Genomic DNA, 24952 nt, shown 5'->3' with positions numbered 1-24952 from the left:
ACTTAGTGACTAAACCACCGCCATCATGGTCTCTTGAGAATAGTCACTGTTCTCCAGAGACCATGACAAACTGCCAGTTGTGAAGCAGGCAGTGAATACCTTCTGCCTGAAGGCTTACTGGCATATGAATCACCAGGTTTTGTAGTACAGGTGATCCCCTTGGGGTCAGGGTGGCTTCAGCACTGATCCTGACCCTGCTGCTCTCCGACTGTACAAGAGCAAGTCTTGTACAAGTCTTGTACAACTCTCTGGCAAGTCACATGACCTCTGACTCAGTGTCTTTAGCTGTAAAAGGAAAATCACCATCCCTGCTTTATTTAACTCATAGGATTGGAGTAAGGATCAAATAAGATAAGGGACATGTAAATACTTTGCAAATGGAAGTAGTTGTGCTAAATCATGGTTTTGCTTATACTTTATTGATAAGGCTGATTCTGCTTTAATGAGAATTGTGGTATTGTTTGAGGTTTTTGAAATGTATACACGCTTGTGAAATCTTAAAATAAGTTCACTCTAAGTTTTGTCGATTTCATGTTTAATTCTTTTAGATATATATTTTCTTTGTGTTATGAGAAATTCAGTGTTGTAGATATCAGTTCAGTTCAGTCACTCAGTTGTGTCCGATTCTTTGTGACCCCATGGACTGCAGCATGCCAGGCTTCCCTGTCTATCACCAATTCCCAGAGCTTGCTCAAACTCATGTCTGTTGAGTCAGTGATGCCATCCAACCTTCTCATCTTCTGTCGTCCCCTTCTCCTGCCTTCAATCTTGCCCAACATCAGAGTCTTTTCCAATGAGTCAGTTCTTTGCATCACGTGGCCAAAGTATTGGAGCTTCAGCTTCAACATTGGTCATTTCAATGAATATTCAGAACTGATTTCCTTTGGGATTGGCTGGTTTGATCTCCTTGCAGTCCAAGGGACTCTCAAGAGTCTTCTCCAACACCACAGTTCAAAAGCATCAATTCTTCAGTGCTCAGCTTTCTTTATAGTCCAACTCTCACATCCATGCATGACTACTGGAAAAACCATTGACTAGATGAACCTTTGTCAGCAAAGGTCTCTGCTTTTTAATATGCTGTCTAGGTTGGTCATAGCATTTTAAATTATTACTCCTGAAATAAAAGGAGCAAGCGTCTTTTAATTTCATGGCTGCAGTCACCATCTGCAGTAATTTTGGAGCCCAAGAAAAGAAAGTCTGTCACCATTTCCATTGTTTCCCCATCTATTTGCTATGAGGTGATGGGACTGGATGCCATGATCTTCATTTTTTGAATATTGGGTTTTAAGCCAGCTTTTTCACTCTCCTCTTTCACTTTCATCAAGAGGCTCTTTAGTTCCTCTTCACTTATTTACATAAAGTGGTGTCATCTGCATATCTGAGGTTATTGATATTTCTCCCAGCAATCTTGATTCCAGCTTGTGCTTCATCCAGCCCTGCATTTTGCAGAATGTACTCTGCATATAAATTAAATAAGAAGGGTGACAATGTATAGTCTTGACATACTCCTTTCCCAATCCTAGAAAATGAAAATTCCGCATAATCCCATGCTTGAAGAATAATCACAAAGAGAAATGATGTGTACTTTTTACACACACTTGGTATCATGATACACGTTTTTTTTTTTTTTGGGTGAGAAAGAGGGCAAGGGGCCCGTGAATGGCTGCATGCCATCATCCGTCTCCCTGTCACCAGGGACAGAGGGAAGGACATGGGCACGGACGTGTGACAGCGGCAACAGGCTTGCCACCGGCCCCCCGACCATGCACATTCTCCCCAGGAAAGGGGATGGCAGGGCCTCCCTGCGACGTCCCCGGTCTCTCGTCCGTGCCCTGCCTCTCCCCTGTTTCCTGTCCCAGCCCATGGGCAAGGCCCACGGCAAGGAAATGATACATGTTTTGCCCCTTGCTTTTCTATTAATACAAAGACATTTGTGTTTTCTTGCAGAGGCGCTCAGCACAGTGGACTTTGTTGCTCCTGATGACCGAGTGGTCTTCCGCACCTGTGAAAGGGAGCAGAGCAAGGTCGTCTTCCAGATGGTAGGACATCCCAGGGCCAAGCGCACTTCCCATCTCATGCCCTGGGCTGGGGGAGTGTTATGTGCCTGGGCTCCGTTATACAGTGGTCTTCAGTCTTCCTGAAGATCCTGCATTCAATGGTTTCAGAGATCTGCTCATGAGTGATTATACTCTTGGAGACCGTTTATGGAAATCAAGCTATTAGTGGTCTATTACATGCTTCCAGTCTCAAATTTAATATCCTTCATTGTAGGGATTATCTGTTTCTCATGACTTATATGTATTTTTATTCCCTAGCATCAGTTGTTCAGATCATGGTCTTTGTTTTGTATTGTCTATATATATTTACCATTTAAAGAAATTAGGTTTCTTCAAGAGTAGTTTTTTGGGACTTCCCTAGTAGTCTAGTGGTTAAGACTCTGTGCTTTTACTACAGGGGGCATGGGTTTGGTCCTTGGTTGAGGGAGTAAGATCCCACATGCCATGCAGTACAACCAGGGAAAAAAAGAGAATGGTTAGGATTTGTGTTAGGGTCATAGTGATTCTGTTTGTCTCTCACTTTGGGTATTTCTCAGTATTTTTTCAGAAATACTTCCTGGATAACATTTAGGTTTGTTAAAAAAAACTTGATAACAGGACTTCCCTGGTGGCCCAGTGGTTAAGAATCTGCCCGCCAATGCAGGGGACATGGGTTTGATCCCTGGTCCAGGAAGATTCCACATGCAGTGGTGCAACTAAGCCCATGCGTTGCGGCTAGCGAGCCTGCATGTCCTAGAGCTGGTGCTTTTCAACAAAAGAAGCCACCACAAGTCTGCTTGCTGCAACTAGAGAAAGCCTGTGCACAGCAACAACAACAAAAATTTTTTAAAAATTGATATCAATGAGTAACCATATGATAAAGTAGATATAGAAGAATGTTAATTGTGGAATCTAAGTGATGGGTATATGAATGTTCACTCTAAAATCTTTCCAACTTTTTTGTATGTTTCGAAGTATTGACACCATGGATGACATTTTCTTAACTCTCCAGTGAGCCAGTCTAGTGGGCTAGCTATTTGAGAGAATAACACCTGGTCTCCACTTGCTGGTGTGTGTGTGTGTGTGTGTGTGTGTGTGTGTGTGTGTGTTTGCCCGTATATGCCCGTGCATGTGTGCATCGTGTGCCTGAGTGTGGTTGTCTGTGCATATGGACTGTGTCAGGCCCTTGGTTGATTTAGCCTCTTGTTTTCCCAGGGGACTTCAGATGCAGAGCGAGCCCTTGCTGTGGCCAGGCTTGTGTAAGTTCTTCCCTCTTGGGGGACTGCCTTTGCCTCTCCTGTGGGCCCTGAGATCTTACTGTTCCCTGTGACCTTGGAAGTGACCACCCTTCTGCTTCCTAGTCCACTACCTTCTGTTTTTAGGTTCAGAGGGTCATATTTCCTTCTCTATTTGTGGTGAATAAGGGCTGCCCCAGGTATGATGTGAACCCACTGTGTCTGGACCCCAGAGAACCTTTGGGTGGGAGCCTGTTTGTTAGTGTTTATTTATGGGGTTTCCTTTCTGGAGACTACCATGACTATGAACCCTGAGCTTTTAAATCTCATGAAGTGTAAGTAAGACTTACTGCTTTCTAAATTAATGAAGGCAGCAGAGTAATGTGGTTCAGAAGATGGGCTTTTGTGTTAGCTCTGGGCTGGAATCCTGACTTTGCTATCTGCTGACCATCTGACCTTAGATCCATTACTTAACCTCACTGAGAACTTAGGTTTCCTCATCTATAAAATGAGACCAATAGTCCCACCTCCCTCTGGCATTATAGGGAAGGGTACATGAGATGATGCATGTAAATATCTGCAATATGTGGCATGTAGTGAGTGCTTGGGAAGTTGTTAGGTCTTGTTATTAATTACAATGAACGTGAGAAGAAACTTGGGTAGTAGTTGCTGCTGGTCACAGACAAGTAACTGTGTATGTACCAGATGATGAGGAAAGGGTCCTTTCTACGTCTGAGGACTGTTTGGAGGAAGCTAACTATGCAGCCGAGCACACCAAGACAGCCCCCCACTTCCACCAGAACCAGTGCTCTGGGAAAGGGCTCTTGTCCCCGGGTCACTTTTGTGCATCGGCAAATGGCTTTCACCACCCAGTTAGGACTGGAATTCTGGGATGGAGTTCCGTGTGGCTGTCACTCAATATTTGAGTCATCTGATACAACTCAAAGCTGGCAGAATCCTCTACAACTAGCCTTTCCTACATGTGTGAGCACCTTATAGTCTTCTTCCGGAGCTCTGCCCAGGAGGAGAGGCAGTTGCATATTTTAGAGACAGAATTTTTCATTTCCTGTTCCTGAGGGTTGGTGTGTTTCAGAGAGCCAGTAAGAATTTCAGGAGCACAGACCCATACCTTTGACTTTATGTCCTACCCTCAAGTTGAATATTTATTACCTTTCCTCCTTCATGTTTTTCCAGAGAAAATGATGTGGCTGGTATTGACGTCAACATGGGCTGTCCTAAAGAGTATTCCACCAAGGTAAACTGCTTTCATTGTATTCTTCACAAAATGTAGGGTGCAGATTAAAGGGCACTGACTGGAGGTGAAAGCTAAGTACAGTGCCTAACTCTGGACTACATCCTGTACTCATGAGCAAGAAACTCAAGAGGGTGTTATTAGATCAGCTGGCAAGATTGGAATATAGATGATGGTAGATGAGCTAAAAAGTACTGTATCAGTGAAAATATATGAAGTTCATAACTTCTGTGGTTATGTAAGAATATCTCTATTGGAAAATACACACAAATATTTAGGGGTCAAGGGCTATGAGATATATATAAAATTACCCTGAAATGGTCCAGGGAAAAATTTTTTTTAATTTTATTTACTTATTTTTGTCTGTGCTGGGTCTTTGTTGCTCCATACTGGCTTTCTCTAAGTGCGATGAGTGGGGACCACTCTAGCTGTGTAGCATGGGTTTCTCATTGCCATGGTTTCTCTTGATGCAGAGTACAGGATCTAGGGCCTGCTGACTCAGTAGTTGGGGAGCAACGAGGCACGTGCAATTGTGGTTTTGGAGGTGGTTTGGAGCAGATGAAAATGCCTTACTTGCCCCGAGGCATGTGCAATCTTCCTGGATTAGGGATCGAACTGGTGTCCCCAGTATCAGCAGGTGGATTCTTAACCATTGGATCACCAGAAAAGTCCAGGAAAAATTTTAGATGTGCATATGCATACACATGTATACATAAATAAATATTCACACACACATAGAGCACTCGTGCCCAAGTAATAAATGGTGTAAATGTTAAAAGAAAAATGTGAACAGAGCTCTGTCTTTTTCATGATAAAACTAGAGGATGCAATATATGTATCCCAATTGTCATATCAGAAGAGACCAGACAGGACTGCAGTGGGAGCTCTGAGAAAGGAACAGAAGGGCAGCCCTTAAACACAGGCTCTTGTGGGGAAATGTGGTCCCTGAGGAGGAGGCCTGGGACCTGGCAGGCCAAGGGTATGGTACAAGCTGGGACCCGGAGGCCAACATGAAGTAGAAGCAGGGAACCTCGATTTGACCAGAGGGTTGAGAACTGGGAGGGGAAGAGGCAGCAGAGGAACATGTGATTGAAAATCTTGGTTGAGACCAGGTTAACTGAACTTTGACTTTTTAGATATCTCTGACCTGTTTTGGAACAGAGAAGGCTTGTGATCAGAAACTTAGTCTCTTCCCCCAGGGGAAGCCAGCGTTGCTAGTTTCTTGTGTGTCTTTCCAAATATATTCTATAAATAGAAATGCTAATCTAGAAGCCATGTGTCTAATAGATTCAAGTGTAAAGAGGCTAGAGGTCGGGACACAGATATCCGAGATGAGTATCTTGAGTCCACAGGGGAAACCAAGGATGGAGAGAAGAAAAGCCAAATTGGGGCTGAATTTGGCAGTGCTTGGCTGGCAAATGATCACACTAGGAGTGGGAGGTGGGGTGAGTTGTGGGGGCAGAGGGAGGGTAGACTGGCAGCCAAGAAGATGGTTGGTCTCAGTATCACTGGGACTGCGGGAGGAAGAGGTGGCCTGGAGAGGATGTAAAGGGCAACTTGGAGCTAACTGGGTGCAAGGCACCAGAGCGACTCCTGCAGGGTCACCTCGGAAACCTGATCATAGGGCGCAAGGGTCTGCAGTCTAGATGTGGCAGATTGTCCCCATAGCCCTCTGCCCAGAGTCTGCTCTCAGAAGTTGGTTGGCCTGAGGACCCTTGCTTTAGGCCAGGAGGCTGAGACTGCCTGAGGGAAAGGCCCTTGGGATACTTGAAAACCAGAGGACCTTTGTGGGTAGCTGCTTCAAGGAATCGTGGAACTTTGCCCTTGTCTCTTCCTAAGTGGCTCAGTGGTAAAGAACCTGCCTGCCGACACAGGAGATGCAGGAGAAGCAGATTCAATCCCTGGGTCGGGAAGATCCCCTGGAGTAGGAAATGGCAACCCATTCCAGTATTCTTGCCTGGGAAATCCCATGGGCAGAGGAGCCTGGCAGAATACAGTCCATGGGGTGGCAAAGAATTGGACATGGCTGAGCATGCACGCAAGGAGTTGAAAACATCAGGCTCTGTTTTGCTACCTTGTAATTATTCCCTCATGCACCTGAGTTGTATACGGAGCAGAGCTGAAATGGTTGGAATATTCCCTCTGACATCATAGAATGAAAAAAGCAAGGAGCAGAATCGTATATGATGTGTCACAATATCTGTGTGGGAAATAGGGAATTAATATGTATATTTACACTTCTTTTTATATATTTGGAAAGATACACAAGAAACTGGTGACACTTGTTTCCCCTGGGGAAGGAAACTAAGTTTTTCTTTGGTTTTGCAGAAGAAATAAGGTTCCCTTGCAGGGGTGCCACTCCAAATAATTAACAAGGTCACAGTACTGGCACTGACCAGTCAGAACAGATACCTCCCAGTGTGCTGTACCCAGTCCCTGCCAGCTGACTATCTGCTCTCTTCTTGTGGTTCAAAAATAGAAGTCATATTAAAAAATAAATTGAACAGTTTTCTCTCCTTCTAAGCAGGGAGAGTTCTTACTCTTCATCCTTTTGAACCTTTAAGATTTTTAATATGTTTCCTATTCAAAAAAGCAAATTAAGAAGTTAAATAGAAAGGAAAGAAGGAAGGGAGGGAAGGAGAGAGGAAGGAAAGAAATGCCAGTTAGAAAAGCCATTGCTGGAGATGGAGCAGAGAGACCAGAGTTTAGATTCTGCGATTCCATAAGGAAGGGCTGGATTGCGAGTGAGGTGAGGGACAGCGGAGCCAGGGTGAGTGGCCAGGGCTTCCTCAAGGCCTCTAGGGTTGTGTCTGAGGTAGTCCAGGGCTAGAAGCCCTGCTCTTCCTGTTCTCCTCTGACATGCAGACTCAGTCTGTACTGGTTCAGTGTTCTCTCTGGTTCTAATGTGTATTTCTGAAACATGACATTAAACTGTAATAAGTAAATTTAAACCTCCTGAGCACATTCCGTGAGCATTCATTAGTTTGTAGTTTATATACTGACAACATATATTTATTGGATTTGTCTTTCTTCCCTTCACCTCATTCTGAATGGGTTCAGATTTTTAACATTCCCTCCTCTTCCGATTGTTAGAGTAATTCATACCATTGTCCAGAACTTGGATAATATAGAAAAGGACAAAAAAAAAAAAAAAAACCCAGAAAACAAAAAGCAAAAACAGGAAAATCATCAGTAATCTCACCATCAAGAGACAACGGCTGTTATTCATGTTGAGATTTAAGTGGCTCTGGGGATTGTTGGTTTCCATTAGTTGGGGATTTTGTTAGAGTTTGACATTGGGCTGAGTGCTCAGGACTGGGAGGCCATTGTTGCTGGCAGGGGAGCAGGGCCTGGACGTTATTGCAGATCGTGTGCCTCTGTGTGGCTTTGCTGGCAGTGGTGGCGAGTGACGGTAGGACAGGAAGAAGGTGGATTCGATCTCATTTCAAAGGAAGACCAATCCATTTATTTTTTTTAAGAGGCTTGGCAGCTTGTGGGGTTTAGTTTGTTAAGGCACTGAAACCCTTGGTAGGAAATGGGCAGTGCTGAAAAATGATTTTTTTAGAACCTGTTTCCAGGTAGACCTGCGGGTCTTGCTAAGGGGATCAGAGTGACGGCTTTTAGAATTCGTCAAACTGATCCCTGGTGTTGTGGGCACGGATGCTACTGCTTTCTTGCTTGCCCAGGAGAAGTGCTGATCACCAGTGGACCTTGGTTTCTGGGAGGCAGGTGCTGAGGTGCTGCCAGGTTGCCATCCCACAGGGAGGAGCAGCCCTCCTTCAGCTGTAAGAGCCTCCTGTATGTGCTTTTCCTTAGGGAGGAATGGGAGCTGCCCTGCTGTCAGATCCTGACAAAATCGAGAAGGTAAGTCTTGCCCTTAAGAGGTCTCTTCAGCGTGCCTGTGAGCTAGAGCTGTTGGGAGCACCTTCCCTCCCCTCCCCTGAGATTGAGAGAATCACTCACTCCACCAGGGTCTGGTTTTTAAAAGACTTCCCGGTGATTTTGACATGCAGCCAGATTCAGGAACTCCTGAGCCATCCTGCAGCAGCCTCGGTGTTCCTGAAAAGCCCAGGGCTAGGGACGTGTCAGCCGAGAGCCAAGGGCCCTAAGAACTCATTTAGAACTACCTCTGTATGCCTCTCTTCCTTCTGAGAAGATCATGAGAGCACAGGTCAGGCTACCTGTGGGTTGTGGACATGCTCAGTGGCCACATGTGTTGGGGAATAGGGTATTGGCCTCTCCCAATGGGTCCCCAGCACACTGACAGAGTCCACCGTCAGTATGAGAGCAAGCCAAGCTAGGGCCATACAAGGTAAGCTGAGTTAGTCCCCTCTGGTCCCCTTCCCCTGTGATTCTGGTGGCCAGGTTTCCAAGGCGTTAGGGTCAGACTGATGTTTGCCACCCAGTGTTGTGAGCTGCCAAGGCATGTGGGAGTAACATTTTCTGTCACACCATATGCACCTTTGACTTTTCTCTGTCAGTTCACTAGCTTTCTCCTTGCTGTTCCTATTAGCTACTTTGATTTCCTTTTCCTCCTCCATTCCCACTTCTGTCTCTGGGCCTTAAGCCCCACTAATGCCTCCCACATGCTAACAACATGGGATACGGCACCACTGATAAGAGGTGCCATTGCCATGTCAGCAGCTCAACCTTGTATATTCCTCCAGCCCCACTGTCTCTGGGGTCTAGGAAATCCAGCATATTTGTGATTTAGGGCCTTCTCATTTTTCCTGGGTATGGATAGGCACAGAAAATGACCTCAGACACCTTTCTGCAGGCTGGAGTGTATGTGGACAGTTGTGGGTGTCCACCCTTAGGGGAGGGGCCTCAATAGAGGGTGGTTTTCTTCACAACATGTATATACAGGCATTTCCGTTATCCTCTGGCCTCCTGGCTTCTCCCACCTATGCTGTTAGCTCTGTCTTCACCACTGCCCTTCTTTGGGCACGTTGCACACAAGAGGCAGCAGAATTCGCAGCTCACCTCAGAAGCTCACTTCATTTCTGTCTTAACTATTTTTAAGTGGCACCTGGGCCAGCAGGCCCTGTCTTGCCTGTAATCTGTCCTAACAGCCTAGCCTCTTGGTCCAATGTCTCCTGGAGGGCTCTGCCTTAGCCTGTCCCTGAGAGAGGCCTCCTTCGCTGGTTCTTGTAACCCGGCTGTCTGCTGCCCCCTCCTGTCTAGAACCAGACTGGCAATGGCTGCCTGAATGTCTCCTCTGCTCTGCTGGACAGGGATCTAGTTTCTTGGAAGAGGGCTCTTGGGATCACCTTCCCTCTAGCTTTCCTGGCCCAAAATTTTTGATGAGGGAAGAAGATAAAGATAGCAAGGTCACAGACACACAGTGTCATCTACCCCTTTCTTGGTCTCTGACTCTTGATCTGGTGTTGTTACTTCCCTGACACTTTCCTATGTGACTTTCTTGATCTGTCTTTGGAGTCCTTTGCAATTAATGTGCAAAATAAACCCTTTTAAGTAGGATGACAATGTTGTCTTTTCCTTTCCCAGTTTCTCTGCTGTATATCTGACTCCCCAAAAGGGAGGACAGGGCCCAGGACCTGTTCAAGCTCTCCTGTTCCTACACTTGGCAGACCCTGGCACAGCACTCAGGGAACATGCCTTCAGACAGGAATGGAGCTGTGAGCCATGTGTTCTCAACCAGTGTTAGGCCTCAGAATCATTTTGAGGAGAGACCATGTTGGACAGAGTCTTTTGAAAACATATATTCCCAAGCCCTGCTCCTGAACCCGGCCTTTCAGGAAAGATGAGGTGGAATCTATGGTGCTGCATTTCTTAGGCTCTCCAGCTGATTCTGATGCTTGTCCTGGCAAAGGATGACACTGTGTCCTGCATAGGCATGTATGTAGACCCAACCATACATTCATTCCCTCACTCATTCATTTACCAAATACATGTATACTGCTATGAACCAGGTAAGGGACTGCTGGGGCTGGGGCTCTAGTGGAGAAAAAAGGTGAGCTCCTTTCTTCACGGAGCTTCCCTGTAGGTGGTGTGCAACAGATGCATTCACATGGACCCATACATGGACATAAATGCATCTTTGCCAGTGGGCCACACGGGTCTGGAGTGAAATTCATCGGTACAAGCAGCTGTGGTGATTATTCTGGAAGAGGCAGATGTTCTTGTGTTCTCCCCTACCATAGATCCTCAGCACTCTTGTGAAAGGGACGCGCAGACCTGTGACCTGCAAGATTCGCATCCTGCCATCGGTAAGGATGGTGTGTTACACCTGAAGGTCCATTTTCTCTGCAGATGTTGGTCGGGGGGTGTGAATGATTCCTGAGGGGACGAGTCAGGTTTGGAGGAGTGGGGAGATCTGAGCCCACTTTGGGAGCTGGCAGCTGCTCCCTGTGTGGCTGCAGTAACCACCCTGTGTGGCCCCATCCCTCAGCTGGAAGACACCCTGAGCCTTGTGAAACGGATAGAGAGGACCGGCATTGCCGCCATCGCGGTTCACGGGAGGTGAGTTGTCCCCTTGCTAGTGACCGACTTGCAGGGAGGTCCTCAGCCATTTTGATGCTTCTTCACCAGACCCCAGGCACCTACCAGCTTCTTTTCTATGTACCCAGCCTAGCTCTTTGCTTAGCTCTTTGACCCCCGCTGAATCTGGAGGGCAGTCCAACCCTTTCTGGGTTGCATTTTTCTTTGTTTCATTCATTGAGCATCTACTGTGTGGTAGAGACTGCACTGAGCTTTAGAGATACAGACATACCAAAGGGAAGGAGAAATGCCCCTACCCTCAGGATGTGCAAATGCTAGAGATCGAGTGATTTGCTCAAAACTGGGTCGTGCAGTCAGGAAGTGGTGGAACTAGAACTCTGCTTCTGAATCTCATTTTCTTTCCACTACATTCAGCTCTAGCTTTTCTCCCGAATGACCCCAGGCAGACCGCTGTTCTTTTATAGGCACCACCTCTTTTGTCTGCCCTCGTTGGACTACCAGCTGTCACAGGGACTGCTTTAAACAGTCCTTAGGTCTGTAGTGAATGTGTTCTCTGTTGAGAGCTGAGGTGTTGCTGAAGGCTATCCTTGGTTTCCCAGTCGAACTTGCTCCCTATGTCCAGGATGTACTTGTGTACCAAATCCCAGGTTGGCAAATGTCAGCTGGAGTGACCTCCCTTCTGAATGATGTTCCTTGTGAGTTCAAGGGTCTTATAGGAACAGCCCATTTCTTGCAGGTGTGTCTATTACAGCATTTTCAGAGAAGGGAACCCAGAACTTCAACATATAGAAACAGAGAAAAGCAGAGCTGTGTGTGTTGAAGCCAGCAGGGGGAGGTGAAAAGCCACACACCTGTACATACACACCCCTTCCAGAGGCAGCAGGCTCTGGGCTCAGATGCCTGGCTTCAAATCCCAGCTCTGCTGCTGGTTGGCTGTGTGTCCTTGGACAAGTTATTTAACCTCTCTGAGAACTACAGTCCTCATTTGGAAATTAAGATAGTTTCTGCTTTATAGGGTTGTCGCAAAGCTTTTACGAGATTGTGAATATACAGTCTTGGCATAGTGCCTGGCAGATGGTGTTCCCTGAATAAATAAAGCTATTCCTTTTTCCCAGTAATTGGGAAGACTAGGAAGACAGAATTGGGCAAGTTTAAAGAGGGACTTTCTGGCTATCAAAGCTGTTAAGGATGGGTTAGAATTGGGCTGCTAGGGGTGTGGGAAGGTGGAGGTGGAGGCTGGATTGATGGGACTTTCTTGGGCCCCAGGGGCCCTGACACTTTGGTTGAGGAGTATAGCAGAGGGACACCATAGACAGGGCCTGGGCAAGGGCTGTTTGGTTGGCCATCTGGTTCGCCCGTGAGCACAGCTCAGGTTGGGGTTTACCTTAGCATCCCTAAGACTCATTCACTCATACACAGGAACTTCTTGCAGCTGATCTTAGATTCAGGGGCCTCGGGCTGTGGCCCCGCCTTCCCGTGACCCTTGGTGACAGCCCTGGTCTGTGGCCTGCCCGTGCCAGCTGCCTCTCCCCAGGATCAGCTGCCCAGCTTGACTTCAGCACAGGCAGCTGTGTGGGAGTGGCCCGTCTGAGTGGCGGCAGCTGTTCCCTGTCCCCCGGGAAGGGCAAGACCAGGACAGTAGGGGCAGCATTCTTAGGGCTGTGTCCCTCATCTCCGGCAGAGACGAGGAGAAGTTGGGGGTGGCCGTGTGACCACCCTCATCGGCTCCCGATAGCCACGCCTCACCTGCGGGCCTCTGAGGGCTGGATGCGGTGTGTACCCGTGCTGCCCCTGCCTTCTGCAGCTGGGGTCAGGGAGAGCCCTGCCTTGTAGCCTGGAGCCCTGTCCCTGCTGGCCACGTAGCCTTTCTGAGTGCCAGCAGGGAGGACTGTCGGGCCTGGCTCACATCACTGGGGCTCATTGTGACGCAGCCTTTGGCATTTAGCCCCCAGCCCCATCTCTTTATCTCCAAGGAAGCGAGAGGAGCGGCCCCAGCACCCTGTCAGCTGCGAAGCCATCAAAGCCATCGCCGAAACCCTCTCCATTCCCGTCATAGCCAAGTAAGCCTCCCTTCCTCCTTGTTTGTTCTTTCATGCCTCATTTTACTCAGAGGGACTTTAACTGACAAACAGAAAATGGAATGAGATAGCATCAGAAAAATGACCCTTAGGGAAAAGAAGACAAGAATGTGGCAAAAATGAACTTGGGAACAAGGCTGAAAAGTGTCCGTCATGTCCCTTGGCCTCTGGCGAGCGGCCGACATAAGTATGTGGTAGGTAGGGGCCCAGGGCATTCTGATGGAAGGGTCAAGGTGGGAGCGTTTAGGGAGAAAGCAAGAAAGGGGCTGCCGAAAGGCCCCCGGGGAAGGTGGCGTCACACCAGGGCTAGGTGTGTGGGGTGTAGGGGGAGGCGATCCATGCCAGAGCACAGAGAGCCGCGGCTCAGGGCCAGGAGGCAGGTCACAGGCCAAAGCCCAGGTCCTGGCAGGTGTCAGGGACTGATGACCAGCCTGCCGGCTCAGCAGTGGGACAGCAGTGTCCTGGTGTCACCAGGGAGCTGGCCTGTGTCAGCCAGTTGGGAGTCCAGCTCAGCCCTGTTCCTGCCCAATGGCAGGTTGGAAACAGAGATGTTCTAAAGCCCTGATGGAAGTCCTGCCTGCCTGGAGTCGGAGTGGGAAGCTAAGGCAGGGGTGGGGGTGGTGGTGGCAGCCAGGCCCACTTTGCCCAGGCCAAGGTGGGTTAGTGGTGGCTTGGAGAGAGGATGGGGCTGCTCAAGACCCTAGATGCTGTTGCTACCCGAGAGAGCTCCTCCACCCATCATCCCACACACAGTGCTGTCTCTGAGCTGAGGGTACCACCTGGCTCCTGATGAAACAGGCAAAGAGCAGTTTCCAAGTGGCCATAGCATGGCCTGAAGGGAAGTTGCGACCATACCAGGCCTCCTTCCTTCCTCTCACGACCGCCCTGCATCTGTTCCCTTTCTAGGGTTTAATCCAGCCATTAGTGGACATGTAGGGCCCCAGCCTGGGGCTTTTCCTGTCATCCCTGTATCCATGTACAGATACCTGTCCTTCGGACATGGGCTGGCTTTAGTCACTGTTGAGGATGGGGGGCTGGGGAGGGTAATGTTCCTGAGTACCTGTGAAGTGCCAGGCACGGTCTGGGCTGCCGTACTCTATCATCTCACTCACTGTTCCTGGCCCCACAGCAGGGTGCGTGTTGTGTTCTCCAGTCTCTGAAGCTGTCATAGCTGAAGGGCTTGGCCAAAGCCACATACTTAATAAGCAGCAGATCCAGGAGTTGCCTGTTTCTGACAATGCTGGTACGAGGCTGGGGCTACCCTTCACCAACCCCCTATCTCCGCCGGCTGTTGCTTTTCAGTGGAGGATCTCACGACCACATCCAAGGGTATTTGGATATAGAGGACTTCCGACGAGCCACGGCAGCCTCTTCAGTGATGGTGGCCCGGGCGGCCATGTGGAACCCGTCCATCTTCCTCAAGGAGGGTCCACGGCCCTTGGAAGAGGTCATGCAGAAGTACATCAGATATGTACGTCTACACACTTTTTCACAACAAACTTTTCTGTCTGTCTGCCCGCTTTCTGCAGAAAGTGCTTTGGGTGAGCCTCTGGTCCCCGGCAGCCCATGTGGTTCCTCTCTTTTTCTTTGTTGTGTTGCGAGGCATTGGGTTTTCCTGGCTGCAGTGTGAAGAGTGGGCTGCTGGTGGGGAGGGGGTCATGGCCCTACCGTCACCCTCTTCTAAAGCCTCCAAGGTGTGGGGGTCATCGCACGGGCCTCTGGATCCCAGATGCTGTCGGGGCCTCTAACCCATGATACCTTTCTCTAAGTCCCTGTCACCCCTCTGCCCTCCGTGTGCACAGTGCCAGTGCCAGTGGGTAGGCACTTCAGCAGCCACAGCCAGGAGTAGCCATCATAGTGGCTGTTGCTGACAGATTCTGTCCATAAAGACGTGTCACCTGGCCATCAGTCATAATCACTTCTCAAGCTCTTCTCTTGTAATTCTCAGAAAGCAAAAAAAGCAAAATGTAATTCCCAGTTAGGCTACTTCCTGTGATTCAGGAAGTAGCCTAACTTTAACCCTTTCCTTGGGGAATAGCTTTTTCTTCTCAACCAGGATGGTGATGATAGTGCCAGGGCATTTCCTGTAAAGGAGTTTTTTGTTACCTACTGTGTCTCATTGGCATAGCCCTGGCACCCTGTGGGACTATGTGACTAGCTGTGTGTGTGTGACTGTCGGCAGAGACAGTGAATGGTCCGCAGACTGCCCCCCTCCTCTTCAGTCCTGAAGCCCCCCACCCACCTGGGGGGTCAGGACACCCAGGAGGCCATGACCGTGCCTGGGCAATTGTGGCTGCCATGACATGTGGGTGTCCTCAGTGCTGAGCAAGCTGGGGGTCGGGGAGGCCCTGAGGCCAGTGCCCAGAGCCGGCAGCCTCTGTTCTCAAGCCTCTTTTGCTCATTGCTGCAGCCTTCATCCCCTTGGTCCCAGATGTCCTATTGGCCAGGTTAGAGACCACCAGGTTCTCTGACGGCCTGGGTCAGCCAGAGGTGAGGGGCTGGGCTCAGCCTAGGTGGGCTGGCTGGTGGCCTGTGGCTGGGATGGCACAGTCAATAGAGCCAAGCTCTCTCACTGGCTGAATGGTGATGGTATCTTTCCTGAACAGCCCGTCCCTTGGCAGCACCTCACGAGGGTGTATTGGGCCAGAGAAAGGGAGTGGCTTTCCAGCACAGGCAGGGCTGCTTCTGGTCCAGCCAGGTGCCTCTGTCCCAAACAAGCTGAGTCAAGGCCTTGCCGCCGGCCGGGACTTACCCCTGGGTCTCTGCTTTGTTGTGACGCACTGAGGCAAGGCCTGAAGACACAGGCCTAGGTGGAGGGATTAGAAGAGTGTAGGGGGTGAGTGGTGGAGGGGTGGGTTCTGGGGGGCTGGGGCACCCTTCCACCCTTGCTCTCCTGCCCTCCCTAGCCAGGCCAACTTCCACTGGGCATCCCCAGGCACTCAACTTGCCTCCTTGAGCCTGCATTTCCCCATCTGAGTAGTGATACCCATTTGTCGAGCTCATAACACATGTGAACATGCTTGGTCCATGATGCTGGGTTTTCCCACGTTGGGGGAAGTTGTAGACAGGCTGTTTAAGATGTGGGAGTGGCAGGTGCCCGCCAGGGTTATAAGGAGTAAAGGAATCTCACTCCTGTCCTAGGGCTGGTCCTGCCACACCAGCTCTTGGCTGTTCCCTGCTCCCCGCCATGGAAGATACTTGGCAGCAGGTCCTCCGTGGTAGCTGATGTGGGAGCAGCTCCCTGCACATCTGGACCTTGGTCAGGCTGTCCGGTAGAGTGTTCTTCTGACCGGGGCCTTGGCTGTAACCCTCAAGCCTTGTGTCACTAACCAGAGGAGTAGATGGCCAAGGTGGAGGTGGCTGTTTTGTGGGGGCCTCAGCTCCAGGCCCCTCTCAGGTCTCCTTGGAGCCACTTTCCCCACTGTCAGAGCAGCGCAGGCCTCAGAGCCTGCCTGGGCAGTAGCGGGGCTCACAGCAGTTCTTCTCGCAGGCTGTGCAGTATGACAACCACTACACCAACACCAAGTACTGCTTGTGCCAGATGCTGCGAGAACAGCTGGAATCACCTCAGGGAAGGTTACTCCACGCTGCCCAGTCTTCCCAGGAAATTTGGTGAGAGGGGCAACAGGCTGTCATGCCCCAGACCTGATCCTGAGCCCTAAACCGACTACTAGGGGACCCTGGGGGTGGATTTGCAGAATCCAGATGCAGGCTACAGCTTTGCCGCACAGATGGGGGTACTTGCAAAGCTTTAGAACCTACCATCCCTGGACTGATCTCAGCAGCAGAATTTTGGAAACTAGGGCACCAGTGGGATGGAGGAAGGTGAGGGCTGGGCTTGGGAATCCCTGGGGAGGAAGGGGCTTTCCTGGTCACAGATCTATCACATGCCAGGCCACCAGGATCCAATGGTTAGGAGACCTGGGGTCTTAGAATGGAACCCCCTGTGCCCACGCCTTCACCCCATCTAGAGGCCACCCCTTGGTTCTCTAGATCTGCTGGAGCTCCAATTCAGGTGGTAGACTTTGGGGGCCATCACAACCTGGCCTCATGCCTGTCCCCTGTGTTTGTACGGGGCTTTCCTGCCTGGATGCTCTCTCCCCTGCACATTTGCTGTCTTTACCCTCCTTCCCCCAGAGAAGGCTTTCTGGACCAGGCTTGCCCTCAGGCAGCCTCCAGTCCTTAAGATGCTCCCAGAGGGAAGAGCCTTGCCAGAACCTTCCTCCTCTCCCTGGGCTTATGGTGCTCAGTCTGTCCTCCCATTTGGCTTAACCAGCTCGACCTCAGTACCTTGTGAGCTTGGGGATAACTCTCAAGAATATCACTCTGTCGCTCTGGGTGGTACCTCTTTTTATGTTTGGCCTAACTGTTTGTGGTCAGGGCGGGAAGTGGGGAACCAAGCAGTGGTCAGGCCTCCGTGTCTTCCTCCCGTGGGCCCACGTGAGAATGAGACTGTGCATACCCCCAATGTTTGGTCTGTGTAGCTTACCTCACCCACTGCCGGCTGGGGACACCTGCCTGTGTGTTCCTCCTTGGAAGAAAGGCTGCAGTGACGTTTGGAACCTTTTCCACCCAGCCCAGCCCGCTCTCCAGTGCTCACGCTTAGGGGGCACCTGCTCCATTCTCCATGTGCTAGTTCAGGCTGATCACAGGGAGGTGTAGGAAGCACCTTCCAATGGCTCAACCCTGGTGGTGTTCCAGTGCATGTAGGGGACATTTCTCAGTGGCGGGCCCTGGGTTTCTGCAGCAGTTTCCTGAGCGCTGGCTGCACTAAGGGTCTTGCCCTACTCTTCTCATCCCTTCAAAGTGAGGCCTTTGGCCTTGGTGCCTTCTATGAGGAGACCACACGAGAGCTGGATGCCCGGCGGGCCAAACTTTTGGCCAGGAGCCCAGAGGAAGCAGAGGAACCAGCTGAAGACACTTCTGGTATCATTAAGATGGCCATCAAGTTTGACCGGTAGGTCTCCAGCTTGGGCCAGGGCCAGTCCTCAGGTCTGACTGGGCCAGCAAGCTGGCTGGTTAATGCCAAGCCATGGGACCACAGGCCTCCTTTATTTTGGACGCTTGTTCTCAGTTTTCAGCAACCCAAAGAAGGCACTTTGGAGAAGACAGTCCCTGAAAGTCCAGGCATTGCTGTCAGGGTATGCATGCTGTCCCAAGGGTGACTAAACTATACCTTTTTCCAGACCCATCCCCTCCCACAACTCAATCTGGAGAGACTTGTCCCCTTCTGTTACTGAAAATATGTGTTTTCTCCCTGAAAAAGTAGTGAAAGTATTAGTCGCTCAGTAATGTCTGACTCTTTGTGACTCCATGGACTGTAGCCTGGCAAGCTCCTCTGTCCATGGAATTCTCCAGACAAGAATACTAGAGTGGGTTGCCATTTCCTTCTACAGGGGATCTTCCTGACCCAGGGATTGAACCCAGGTCTCCCGCACTGCAAGCAGATTCTTTACCATTTGAGTCACCAGGGAAGCCCCGGTTTTTACCTTGGTCCTCAGGAATTAGCTGCCCATAAGAAGCTCCAAAAGAGCCTCAGGCCCTGAGCCCTTATCTAGCTGAGCAGTCCACCCCTCACTGCCCCTTGTTAGGCCTGTGGTGCTGTCTCTAGGCAGAAGTAGCCTCAGGCCAATTATTGCCTCAGCCAGTGACTCAGCTTCAAATGGGGCCCTGGCCCTTATCCTCTGTGATCTAGGATCTGAACCTTTCTCTGGTCCCCAGACCCAGACAAGGAGTCAGTCTTGTCTGGCAGGGACTTGGGAGGCGGGATGTGGGCTCAACTGTTGGGCAGTCATACCCCGGGAGAGCTCCTGGTGGGAAGTTGGAATATGGTGCTTCTGTCCATGTCACCACCTGGCTCTGGAGTCAGGGTCCACTGAGCCCACTGACACTCAGGGGACATAATCGGGGTGGAGCTAGAGCCTGAGACCATTGTATGACAACCTTGCTCCCCACTCCTACACACTCCCTCCTGAGGTTGTCTTGAGAGGCAAATGGTACCTCCCTTCTTGGCTGTTTAAGGCTGTTTTCCAGGCTGGAGTGCACTTCCCACCCTGATTCCCCTCCCCAAGCAGCTGAAGCCCATCTTCCCTTCAGGTAGAACGCAGACCCTGAGCTGCAGGTGGGACAGAAGCAGGAGATTCAGGGATTCGGAGCAGGAGCCCTGAGGCAGCAGTCTGTGGTCTCAGTTCCTGCAGCTCCTCCAGGCACTGAGTCAGGCTCCTGCTGAGGAATGCAGTGCTGATGGTCGGTGGGTCCTGACCCCTTCCCCGCCTCTCTCCAGGCGAGCATATTCACCCCAGATCACCCCCAAGATGTGCCTGCTGGAGTGGTGCCGGAGGGAGAAGCTGGCACAGCCGGTGTATGAAACGGTGAGTTCCTGGCTGTGTCCCGCCCTCGTCCAGCCCATGCACTCCCGCTGCCGCCGTGCCCCCAGCCCGCCCATAGCTCCGCCTGGGCTCCAGGCCACTTGGCTGGAGCCTGGTGTTGCCTTCTATGGGCTGGTTGCCACTAGTTCCTTCCCGGTGACGGTGGCCCTACTATCTAGTTCTGGCCACTTTCATAAAACTGAACTAGACACTTAAGTAAGTAGTGCTCAGGCCAGTCCCTTCTGGTGGCATTGCCTGGGCAGGGGTCTCGTCTCTGGAAAGGGCTGTCTGGCTTAGGAAGGATGATCCAACCTAAAAGTTAGACTGACGGGTTTTTGGACCAGGCCTCAGCCAATGGGGCACAGAATTGGGCCCCCCACATCTGGGCCCCTCAGTGGAAACTTTGAGATAGTCTTGTTTCACTTCCTTTGGTCCCCATGGCCGTGCCTGTTTAGGTTGCCCTGTTTCTTCTGTACTGGCCTGTGGACCTCCAAGCTTGTATCTTCTGGGCCTGGTGTCCCCCTCTGCCAGAGTGACTTTTCCAAACGAATCTGACTCTGTCTGCCTTGCTCACATCCTCATCAGCTCCCCAGCGCCTTTGGGATCCAACCCTCCCACCTCAGCACAGAGCACACGTGCCCCACATGTCTTTCCACTTCAGGTCGTGCCCACTCAGCTCCCCCCCCACCACTCCACCTGGTCGCTCTGCCTGGTGTACTTTCTGTGCCCCTGTCCTTGTCCCCTCTCACCCCTTTGCCATCTGGTGAGCTCCTCCTCACCGAGGGGACCTGGCCCATCCAGATGTCAGCGGGAGAAAGCTCCACAGTCACGTGCAGCTGAGGGCTGTGATGGCCTTTCGCTTAGGTCCATGATAGAACCCCTGACACACTGGGATGTCGTTGACTGTGTATCTGCCTTTCTTCCCTGGAAGATGCATACAGGCCCTTCAGGGGAGGAGCATGTGATAGAGGTAGCCTTCGTGTGACTTAGGTGAAGGTACTTCCTTTGCTCTGCCTTAGTTGTGACCCTGGCAGGTGGGCCTCCAGGGCTTGGCTGTCTGGCTCTCATGCAGCTGTCCCTGTTTCCTTTGCTCTCTCTGTACCAGGTCCAGCGCCCCCTGGATCGCCTCTTCTGTTCTGTTGTCACTGTTGCTGAACAAAAGTACCAGTCTACCTTGTGGTGAGTTTTCTCATCAGTGGGCATGAGGCTTAGTGGCAGGGCCTGATCGTTGCATTGGCCTGGGAGGGTTAGGGGGACCCGTGTACCTAGATAGTGGTATCCCTGGGTGATGACCCCTTCCCCAGTTTTGTCAGAATTTCTGCCAAGGGTGTATAGAGTCAAGCCTCTCAGCCTGTAACCAGTCTGCCTGTCTCCCTGATTTATTGCCCCTTACCTCGTCTACCCAGGGACAAGTCCAAGAAACTGGCGGAGCAGGCTGCAGCCATCGTTTGTCTGCGGAGCCAGGGCCTCCCAGAGGGTCGGCTGGGTGAGGAGAGCCCCTCCTTGCACAAGCGCAAGCGGGAGGCCCTTGACCAAGACCCTGGGGACCCCAGAACTCAGGAGCCAGCCATGCCTGGGGAGCTGTGCAAGAAGCCTTTTGTAGCCTTGGCAAGTGGTCAAGAGAGCCCCCTGGAAGGCTGGTGACCACTGTCCTTCCCTGGTCAGCCCCTCCCTGGGCCTGGCCCTAGGATGGCTGTGGGTGCAGAGCACCAGCCAGATGCCATTGGACAATTTTCTGCCCCTGCTGGACAGGAATTGAGAGGTTCTGGCTTGGGTCAGCAGCCTGGAGCACAGGCCAAGGGGTGCCCAGAGTGTCCCTCTCCCTCAGTGGGTCTGAGCAGCAGATCGACCTCAGTATTTTCTTTGAAAACAGGAGCTCTCAGGTGGCACCTCCCCAACCTGACATTGGTACAGTGCAATAAAGACACCCACCACCCTTACCCCCGGCTGGCTGCTTCAGCCTGGCTCTTTACCCATGGATGGATGTCTTGGCATTAGTCTGCTTCCAGCCTCTGGACAGAGCTGGGGCTTCCTGAAGCATTTCTCCTACCCATCCTAGATGGAGGTGGGGGATGGGGTATCACCTTTAATGCTCACTGGACTCCTGGACTCAAGTTGAGCCAGGAAAGCCCAAGAGGCCCATTCTACAGATGCTAAACCTGAGGCACTGGCCATCAATTGGCTTTCCTGATGAGAGATGAGATGGAATCTAGGGGAACTGTTAGGGTATCTGGTACCCTAGTAAGGGACCAGGTCAGGCGAGTGGCTGGGTAGGGGGTGCTCAGTGTGACCCACCCCACCTAGCTGGAGTTCAGACCTGTGAGGCACCCGCTCTGGGCAGAGGACACGGGAGACTGCTGATGACAGCAATTTGGGGCCCTTGTGATTGCCTGCCCACACGCCACTGCTCACCACCACCACCCCCCCCCCCACCTTCCGCCCCCACCATCCCATCCCATTGGGCCGGAAGGAAGTGGCAGATTCTCTTTAATTTCCTCCTGGCAGTGAGAAGCAAACAAATGGGCTACCACATTTGTGGGGCCTCCCCCACTTAACTGGGAGGGGCCTTCTGACCAAAGGTCTCTGCCCAGCACCGCCCCCGCTTCCTCCACTGTAAACATGCAGCTTCTCCTCCTTTTAGAGCTTTGTGTGGAGGGGGATTCCCCTCTGGGTCAAGGCCTTGTTCCTCTCATCTCCAGTCTGTACTCCTGGCCCTGAGGACCTGAGTCAAGGGTTGGGTGGGTGAGGCCCCTGCCTCAATCCAGGAGCCGTCCCTCCCTGCACCCACACTTGCTCTTCTGTTTGCAGATAAGGATACCACAAAACCAGGGCCTCCAGGAGCCCATCACTCTTTGACCTTGGGCGAGTCACTTCTAGTCCTTGCTGGGCCCAAGAGCCCTTCTCTGAGTGGGATCGGCTGTTCTACTGCCTGAGGCCAGAGGATAAATAGTCTCACCTGGCACTGTGCAGCTAATGGGGTCATTCTATGGTGAGGCTGCCCTAACTTCCCAGGCCAGAGCCTCCAGAGAAAGAGCCCCACCCAGGAGACAGACTGAGGCTTGGTTTAGTCTCAGCCATCCAACTTTAGGCATAATTTATTTCTGATTTTTCCTACAAAAAAACTATTTTCAGTCAAAATGCCCCCTTTGCTTTTCCTCATACCCAAATGGAACAGCACAGACAGGTCCCAGGGGATCTACCCTCCAGGCATCCTGAGCTTGTCAGAGCTGGTGGGCCAGGTACCAAGTCCGGAGATCCACTTCCCTGGTCGGGTGGGGCTCTGTCCTCAGACCTCTTCTTCCATCAGTGTGGTTTTCCTGGGGCCGGGGGTGGGGGGGGAGGGTCCCTGCTCTAGAGTGGTCAGGTCTATTTCTGGGCTATGGGCAAGGAAAGGCAGGGGTAGAGGTCAGCTGCTGAGATAGAGGTTAGAGTGTGGGGACTTTCAGGGGCCAGGAAAAGTATCGGGGAGAGGGTGAGTCACAGGGGAGCAAGTATGGGGGCTAGTGTGTGTTTGTTGACTGAGGATGTCCAGCAGAATTCTGCTTGAATATGTTGCCCTCAAATAGTCTCATTTTAGTACTCCTCAGTGATGCCTGCCCTGGTCTCAGAGAGATGTAAGACCTGGGACCAACTGGGAGGGCCCAATCAGATCTGAAAGCTGCACCCACTGTGCTCACCATGCTCACCTTAAACTCAGGCCACTTAGATACCCAAACCGCTCTCTGATCTAGTGGCCACCACACTTATCTATCCATTCCAGCCACCTTGATTGAGGACATCCTCTTAACGCATCATATTTTGGGGACACTTTTTTTTTTTAAAGATTTTTTTTTCCATGTGGACCATTTTTAAAGTCTTTATTGAATTTGTTACAGCATTGTTTCTGTTGTTTATTATATATATATATATATATATATATATATATATTATATTCTGGGTTTTTTTGGCGTGAGGCATGTGGGATCTTAGCTCCCTGATCAAGGATCTAACTCGAACCCCTGGCACTGGAAGGTGAAATCTTAACCATTGGACCACCAGGGAAGTCCCACACATGGTTTTAATATGAGCATGGGAGGAAGAGGGGGGCAGGTCTTATGAAGGCTATAGCAAACAGACTGGACTGGATGCAGTGATGGGTGGGGAATCTCTTGCTCCTGCTGTTCTGCACACTCTGTCCTTCCAGGTGTCACTCCTGCTCAGAAACTCCTCCAGTGCTCTCCACTGCCCTTTGGATTAAGTCCAAACTCCACAGCCTAGCGCTTGAGGACAAAGTGCTGACCCTGTCTTCTTAGCACCCTGTGCTGACTTCAGCAACTAACTTTTCTCGATTGTAGTTTGCTGGTCATATCCCCTCCGCCAGATTGGGAGCTGCTCAAGGGCAGTCCTTGTGCCCCTCTGGCCAGCCTGGGCGTGGGGGTGGGGAGCAGGCACAGAGGAACAATCAAACAAGAGCTTGTGGTGGAGATGGGGAATGTGTGCCATGGAGAGGAAGAACTTTTCTAAACCCTGACTTTTCTCCAAGGCTCCTGTTGTCCCTAATGTGGAACAAGGTGGGCTGGACTGAGCTAAGCTGTACCATCGCTCAGAGGCCACAGGAGAGCCTTCAATGATGAGGGCTCAGGGCCAAGCATGTGGCAGCTGACAAAAGGGATGGTTTCCCTCATCTCAGACCCTGACTGGCATACACACAGGAGGGAGAAGGGACCCACACCATCCCTGTCCATGAGCCTGGCCCAGTCTGGGGTTCTGTCCATTGCACTGGGTCCCTGGGTCTCCTGGTTTTCCACAGGGCTCTCAGGAGGCTGGAGGTGGGTCAGATGGCTGCCTGCCATCTAAAACAGCTTTGGGAGCTGACCTGAATCCTGGCCCTGGGTAAGGAAAAGGGGTAGAGAGAATTTGTGTATAGATGTGTGTTGATTCCTCACCGCCTGCAGGGCTCCCAGCCATTGCCGCCTTTCTTCCAAAGGTGCTAACACTCTTCCTGCAGCTGGTGCTTACTTCTGCCCCAGCCTTCATCACACTCCAGATTAGGGTTCTCAGTCTCCTCCATAGCAGAAACCTTCCCCAAGACATGAGCCCTTTTAAGTGTTCTCCAAGTGCACAGTGGCTGGGAACACAGATGCATCGCTGAACATTTGATGAATGGGTGAATTTCTGCAACCGTCTATAGCTTCTGTGGTCCCTGCCCAGTGGTGGGGCTGGCGGGCCCACGATCTCCCTCCTGTCTTCTCCCTGGCCTGACCGGCTGAGCCCCTGGTTCAGATAAAGTCATATGTGGAGGGCAGAGGGGTTAGATAAAGGTTCATTTTCTCCATCCAGATAACCTGGGAGGTATTGGTGTATGTGTGTGTGTGTGTGGGCAGTAGGGATGACACATCCTGAGACTGCATCATTTTATGATGAGAAAGAGGTGAGCTGGCTAAACTTCTGGGGCCTTTTAGTATACTAAGGGTCGTGTTACATGTAATACTAATTGGCAGACCAAACATCTGCTGGAGGCAGAAGGCTGTAGTGTGATGTC

At 51.1% G+C, this 24952-nt stretch overlaps 1 protein-coding gene across 7 annotated transcripts in view; it reads left to right on the top strand.

Moving 5' to 3' along the window:
- Window positions 1-23295, top strand: part of DUS2 (dihydrouridine synthase 2) — a 34012-nt gene extending 10717 nt beyond the window's left edge. For all 7 annotated transcript variants that reach the window (XM_005896524.3, XM_070388137.1, XM_070388142.1 and 4 more), the window contains 13 exons: window positions 1948-2039; window positions 3252-3295; window positions 4466-4526; window positions 8340-8387; window positions 10688-10753; window positions 10936-11006; window positions 12959-13045; window positions 14366-14534; window positions 16554-16675; window positions 17871-18020; window positions 19347-19434; window positions 20537-20610; window positions 20838-23295. In XM_005896524.3, the coding sequence (XP_005896586.1) occupies window positions 1948-2039; window positions 3252-3295; window positions 4466-4526; window positions 8340-8387; window positions 10688-10753; window positions 10936-11006; window positions 12959-13045; window positions 14366-14534; window positions 16554-16675; window positions 17871-18020; window positions 19347-19434; window positions 20537-20610; window positions 20838-21075 (1310 nt within the window). In that variant the 3' untranslated portion in view covers window positions 21076-23295. The remainder of the gene's footprint in view (window positions 1-1947; window positions 2040-3251; window positions 3296-4465; window positions 4527-8339; window positions 8388-10687; window positions 10754-10935; window positions 11007-12958; window positions 13046-14365; window positions 14535-16553; window positions 16676-17870; window positions 18021-19346; window positions 19435-20536; window positions 20611-20837) is intronic.
- Window positions 23296-24952: the final 1657 nt, after the last annotated feature.

Source organism: Bos mutus, chromosome 18 (genome assembly GCF_027580195.1).
Source record: "Bos mutus isolate GX-2022 chromosome 18, NWIPB_WYAK_1.1, whole genome shotgun sequence".
In the NCBI taxonomy this organism is placed as follows: Eukaryota; Metazoa; Chordata; class Mammalia; order Artiodactyla; family Bovidae; genus Bos; species Bos mutus.
This window is presented reverse-complemented; position numbering and strand designations above follow the sequence as displayed.